Here is a 6,666-nt window from a genome sequence, read left to right as displayed (position 1 = left end):
AAACTCCGCTTCTAGCTCAAGTTCACGTTCCTATAGGTGCTCCTAACCTCTCGGCCCTGTGCCCTCCAGACTCCCGAGCTGTTAGAGAGGTGTTTACTCGGTAAGGGAGAGGAAGAGGAAGCTAGAGAATTAATTCTGTTGTCTAGTTCCTCTTCCGTCTTCTCAGAGTGCACTCGGGGAGCCGAGAGGGGGGCTTATTCACCATAACGCCGACTTCTTTATGATCTTCAAAGATTAAGCCTTAAAGGACTGTCTGTGCTTGCAGAAGCATACGTCTGTTTCTTTAATGAAAACACTTTTTTTTAGTTAATGTCAAGTTTCGGGATCAACAGGTTTTTGGAGTGTGGATAAACTGTGCTATAATCAAGACCAAGACTAGGATTACTGTCTAGACTGAGTCATGAAAGAGTCTAAAGGGATCGGAGTCCAGCTGAGAGCAAGACTGACTCGAGATTGAGACGCAGAAGATCCTCTTTAAAGCCTTAGTTTTCAAATTCTTTGGTGGAGTCGTTTAAAAGTCAGCTATGGCTCTACAGATTCAACATGAGCAACAGCATCAGTAGATTTTTAACCCCCTGAGACTCCGCTGCCTCATATATGAGCACCTCACATCTCACCTTCCCTTTGGCAAATACATTAGTGTATTAACTTTGAACTGATGTCATCAGTAGCCCAACTAGTGCAATGGGTAGACCACCTCGATAAACTCGCTTTGCGAGAGAAGTGCATACAGAAATAGGCACTGTAGAAAAGAAATGTTTGACATGAGTTTAATCACAGTGATCAGTGCTTACAGTTTGGGCTTGATTATCATAGGATTATGGGTTTGATCCCCACTACTGCTAAACCTTTATCATTTACTGTACTGTAGCATGGCTGACCCTGCACTCAGACCCTGACTTTCTAAGCTGCGACATGTGACCCCAGCTGTCACTCAAAAACTTTTTGACATAATTTGAATCTGGTTGCTCTTTCACCCTGTTCTTACATGGTCAAGACCCCACAGGGCAGCTATTATTTGGGTGGTGGGTCATTCTCAGCACTGCAGTGGGCCTGTGGGGTCCTGAGCATTGAGGAACAGGGTGAAAGGAGGCTAACAGAGAGACAGATGGAAACAGGCTGTACGTATAGAACTACACAGTGCTCCTATATGAGAAGTGGAGCTGATAGAAATGGACAGTGAGTTTGGGGTGGCTTGTGTGTCATTTATGACACTTTTCCCTTTCAAATCTTATTATATTCTCCTCTACTGATAACTGCAGATAAAAGCGACTGTGGCAGTTTTTAGAAGCTAATTTCTAAATGAAACAGAATCAGTGTTTGGGTTTTGAGTTGCTTGAGTACTAGTCAGGGCAGACTGCTGACAAATGAAGACTATATGAATGAAAATAAACACTTAGACCAGAGACTACAGCAAGGAAGACTGAAGCGTCCAGGCTCTTTTCTGTCCTGGCACCAAAGTGGTGAGAGAGAATACTTGGACGAATAGTTCTATGGTCGCCTTATTGTATTGTGTTTAGTAATGTCTAAGCTTAGAGGTATCTTTTGAATTATTAGTCTATTCTAACTAGCTAAGACTTTTCTTGGGTAAATAGCAAAGCACTTGGTAAGTTGCTCTGGATATGAGCGTCTGCTAAATGCCATAAATGTAAATGTAAATGTAAATGTAAAGCCAATGCCCTGAGGCCTTAATTACCACAGCACTAACACACTATCACTTCTGGACACTTTAGGTCTGGACCTGCAGGTGTGTGTACTAAACAGTGTTTTTTAGTAGCGGTGATTCTGGATCTGTTCCCAATCTGTCCAGCACAGAAACCTTGTTGCTTGAGGAAAGCTGTTTATATGAAGCATAAAATCGGCTTTTGCAGATTGAATCTTACACAGATGTCCATCAAGGGGCAGGGGAAAGTATTGAACTATTCATGGCCAGATGTTAGATCTTGAACTCATTATTTACTGTTTCCGGCCTGGATTATTTCTTTAGATTCTATGACGGCTCAATGGCATTCTATATGGATATGTACCAAACACCTAAATAAATAAATAAATAAATAAATAATTTACACATAAAAAAGTAAACCACTATACTCAGATAAGAAAATAAAATATTATAAAATAAATATAATTTATAATAAAATAATGGTTACAAAAAATAATAAGAATAATTATAATAAGTATTACAAATATTCCCCAAAACACACTAAATACTGGCATTCAAAAAGCATCTCTATGAAAATAGAAATTTTATTGACATGCCATAATTCCAGTCTAGTGTACATAGTGTATTAGAAGCAACTGAGCAAAGAAGTAGTAACTGAGCAGTTGAATATAGAAAGAAAATGTACATATATACTAATATATATATATATGTGTATATGTACATTTTCTTTCTATATACATACATTATATATATATATATATATATATATATATATATATAGTAATCAAAATATATAGTATATATGTATACAGAAAAGTACTGAACTGATATATAGGTGCCCTGGGTGAAGTCAATGTACTGTAAATAAAGTTTTTTAGGGTCACATGGGGGGGGGGGGGGGGGGTTGCCATTATGTGTCAGTAGTGTCAATTATTCACAGTGGAGGGGTGCTGGAGCGGTACTGTATGGTTTCTCGCAGCACTCCGCTAACTTCTTGGCAGCTCTTTTAGCTAATCTCACTTTGCCACGAGCCTTCACAGAGGAGGTGTACTCATGGGACTTCAGCTTGGAATAGTAGTCTGAGAACTTGTTGTACAAGATGGAGATGGGCATGCCGTTCAGAATGATCCCGAACGAGATGCAGGCGAATGCAAAAATCCGTCCCAGGTGAGTCTCGGGGAACATGTCCCCATAACCCACAGTGGAGATGCTCACCTGCAAAAGAAACAAATGAGCAGCAGTTTAATTGAGTTGTGCATGATGGAAACCTCAAGCATATTCCACAGGAAAGTCTCATTTAGCATTTAAGGAAATGTGACCTGACCTGCAGCCAAGTAGGTGCACTTCCAAAAATCTCTCTGAGGGATTATGTTAGGAGGAGGAATGTGACGCATAGATGGCAAAGGCTATATTTGCACTCAGTCTTAATTCCCTGGAGAGGCCATGTTTAATTGCATTACAGTATAAAGACACTGCGTGGGCACGCTTCATCCCGTAAGGTGCAGATCTAAGTTGGCACGGTCACTACTGTAAGTATTGAGCAGTGCTGGTGCCAGGGGAGCCTTATTTGCATCATATCAATGCAACAGTGCTTCACCCTTCTTTAATACAGCATTTACAGTATAGGCAGCATAAGCAGCAGACCTTACTGAGAAATTAGAACAAGCCAAGACATTTATATCTTGGTAAGGAGGGGCAGAATTGCATCAGTTTTCTTCAGACTACTCTGGGGGTTTGAAGCCTTATGGAGGGTGCTGGGTTTGACCTATTGTGAGTTACTTCAAACAGACAGGAATATAAAGAATTAAATAGTACTCACAGCTGCCCACCACCATGCATGAGGTATACTGGTGAAGTTAGTTTTATGGACATCGTGCTCCACTGTGTAAACCATAGCAGAGAAGGTGAAAATTCCCATTGCAATAAAGAGAAACAGGCAGCCCACTTGCTGGTAGCACTGGCGGAGGGTGAAGCCAAAGGCTCGCAGTCCCGTGGAGTGTCGAGCCAGCTTCAGGATACGAAAGATCCTCATGAGACGCATGATACGCAGCACCTGTCCCACTTTACCCACCCTCCCCACCGTCTCAATGTCACTGTGGTGCCGCTGATGGTCATCGTCCTCAAAGCACTCCAGAACCATCTGCAGGTAAAGCGGGAGGATGGCAATCAGGTCCACACCATTCAGCACGCTCCTCCCAAAGTGCTTGAGGTCCGGTGTGGACACAAGCCGAAGCAGGTATTCCATGGTAAAGAACGCAATGCAGAGGGTCTCCACGTGCTCTGCGTAGGTCTTTCCACTAAGCTGGCCAGCCGGTGTTTTGTACTGCATCTCCTCCACCGTGTTAAGGGTCATGGCCACCAGTGAGACCAGCACAAAGAGGCTGGAGGCCACAGCCATTAGCTTGGCCGTAATCGAGGAGAATGGTTTCTCCATGAGGTTCCAGATCTTGCGCCGGGCAGGACCAAAAGCCATTCCTCTGAACAGCTCCTCGTTTTCTTCCACCTCAATCTCAGCCTGCAGCTCCCGCTGGACTTTCAGCTGCTCGTTCAGCTCATCCTGCCTCTCTTCGAATGAGATACGGCAACAACGGTGGGTGTTCTTGATCCGGACGCCCCAGTAGTTGATCTCCTCCAAGAAATTGCGAGGACACAGCTCATCTTTGATCCAGAGAACCCCGGTCCGGTAGAAATTGAAGATGTTGTGGAAGATGTCTGGATCCCTATCAAAGAAGAACTCGTTGTTCTGGACAACATAGTCATCGCAGAGGTCAAGCTTTCTGTTGTGGTCAGTGTAGGTTGCGAGACGGCCAATTCTTGTCTTCGGATATCTTGCCGCCACCCTGTAAGAGATCTGGTACACTTTTCCACCAACGTTAATGTTCAGCATGTAATTCTTCAATGGAGACGACAGCTTTAGAGCAGAGGGCAAAAATCTATCATCTTCATCATCATCATACTCCTCAGAGATGTCATAGATGTCCCGACTGAGTTCCTGCATTGAATTCCATGGCTTAAGCCAGTTTTGCTGGGCAAATGGAAGCTCATCTTCCTCCACGGGATCAGTGGGACACAGGTTTGTGCCCCCAAGCTTGTAATTGGGGAAGAGGCTTCGCCTCCGGCCCTTGAACTTGAACATGCTGGCCGTGTCTTCTCAAGCAAGTATACTCACAGGTTACAGAGGATCCAAGAGTAGTTCATGTCTCCAACATCCCTCTACAGGCTGGATCGTAGCGCACCAGCAGGAAGCAGGGCTGACCGTCTAATGTTGCTGACCGAGTGGATCTGTGTGCTTAACGGTTTAAACACTTATCCTCTCATCCAGACTCCCCCTTCCCCTCCCTAATGTCTTTCATTTGCCTTACATTCACAAATCTCTTCCACAGCAGACCTTGAGTATTATCCTATATGCTACACAGAAACTCTAAAGAGGGCTTTCCTCTACCCAAATTATATATTGTGGCAAATCCTTTTTATCACATGGATTTCTGGATTACAAATGACATTTTCATGGTTGAATGAAGCAAACGTAGACAACTGACAGTCTGCAGTATCCAGCTGGGATTCATTCGACATAAATAGTGTCTTGTAATAAGAACTGAAACCAGAAGAAACGTGTAACTGTCAACCTATTACAGGGGAAGAACACAGCCAGGGCTGAGGGTCAGACTGCTTTTCCGTAGAATCATTTCATTCCTTTAAAAGGTTGTCCAGTGGCAGATGGGAATGCGTCCTGCTTAAACTGCAGGAATCTATTTCTTCCTCCATCAAATTGTAGAAACCCTCAGAACAAGATCCACATCCTTTCAATGCATTAGACTAAGTGTGGCAGTTTTCCTTTTAATCCCTGTTGGACTAAACAAGCAGGGTGATCATAAACCTATTGCTCTTACAAGCTCTGGAAATCAAGTCATTATTCTTACCTGTAAGGCCAATTGAGACAGTTAACCTTTTCACACATAATCTATCCGTCTCTACCTCCCTGTGCACTCAGTCAAATGTGCTCCCCATTAAAAGAAATTGCACTGGGCCCCACAACTTAAACAATTCGGCCAAAATACTTAATACATTTTTATGGCCCCTGTCAGTCATAGGTCCTCAGAATTGTCCCAACACCCCCCTGCAGTATGACTTGCTGCTCGTAAAGCAACAACAATAATAATAATAATAATAATAATACACTTCCAGAGCATCTTTCACGCTCCTAAAGTCGCTTAACAATTGGGGGAGAGAAAAAAAAAGGAGACAAGGCAGCAACACTAAATGACCTGCCATCTCTAATGGACAACCTAACCCTGGGCACAGCGGAGGAAAAAATAAAAAATAAAAAAAGCCCTAGAAACAAATGCAGGGCACTGAAGGTTAGCAGCAGAAACCTGAAGGGACAGTTTGCGTTAGCAGAAGCCAGCCAGCCTAACTGAAGTGCTGTAAGCTTCCTGATTAATGTTAAGACTCAAGCTGCAGAATTCTGACTGTGCTGGACAGGCCCATTGGGTATAGGTCAATTAAAGAGCCTCTGAGCGGACGTCTTTCCCAGACGTCAGTCGATAGTCAAATTGTGGTTGAATTAGTTTTTTTTTTTTTTTTTAACCATACATCTTTTTCCTGAGGTCAGTGAGACGTCCTCACAGCAGTTGTTCGCCAAGGCAATTGTAGGTCATTCAATCATTGGGTTTTCACTTAATAGGCACAGTATTATACTAGGACCACGACCCCATTTTCTTTGATCTTATTTTGTGATCCATGTGCATCTAATGTTTCACACCAGAAATATAAGCATATTAGCTAGCTAAAGATGTTCTTGAAAAGCAGCACAGACAGTTCTATCAGGTATTTACTGTATGCTATATTTTGTTATACATCGCATCCACACGGCCCCTGCGTCCCCTGTAGTACATTAGCTAGCTAGCTAAATTGTTGACCTTAGAACTGGCCTCATGAGCGCTTTGATTTGAAAAGCTGCAACTCTGGCTTGTGAACTGCTGCGCTGATTTGCGCATCATGTC

The 6,666-nt window shown here is 43.1% G+C and overlaps 1 protein-coding gene across 1 annotated transcript; it reads right to left on the bottom strand.

Moving 5' to 3' along the window:
* Positions 1 to 2,593: 2,593 nt before the first annotated feature.
* Positions 2,594 to 4,799, bottom strand: kcnv2a (potassium channel, subfamily V, member 2a). The gene is made up of 2 exons (XM_072659234.1): positions 3,483 to 4,799; positions 2,594 to 2,878 (listed from the first exon to the last, which is right to left on the bottom strand). The coding sequence occupies exons 1-2, from the start codon at positions 4,797 to 4,799 to the stop codon at positions 2,594 to 2,596; spliced, it is 1,602 nt and encodes a 533-aa protein (XP_072515335.1).
* Positions 4,800 to 6,666: the final 1,867 nt, after the last annotated feature.

Source organism: Salminus brasiliensis, chromosome 16 (genome assembly GCF_030463535.1).
Source record: "Salminus brasiliensis chromosome 16, fSalBra1.hap2, whole genome shotgun sequence".
Taxonomy (NCBI): Eukaryota; Metazoa; Chordata; class Actinopteri; order Characiformes; family Bryconidae; genus Salminus; species Salminus brasiliensis.
This window is presented reverse-complemented; position numbering and strand designations above follow the sequence as displayed.

Coding starts and splice junctions, on each gene's coding strand:
- kcnv2a (XM_072659234.1), bottom strand. CDS start 4,799: ATGTTCAAGTTCAAGGGCCGGAGGCGAAGCCTCTTCCCCAATTACAAG. Junction 2,879..3,482: donor ATGCATGGTGGTGGGCAGCT/GTGAGTACTATT, acceptor TTTCTTTTGCAG/GTGAGCATCTCCACTGTGGG.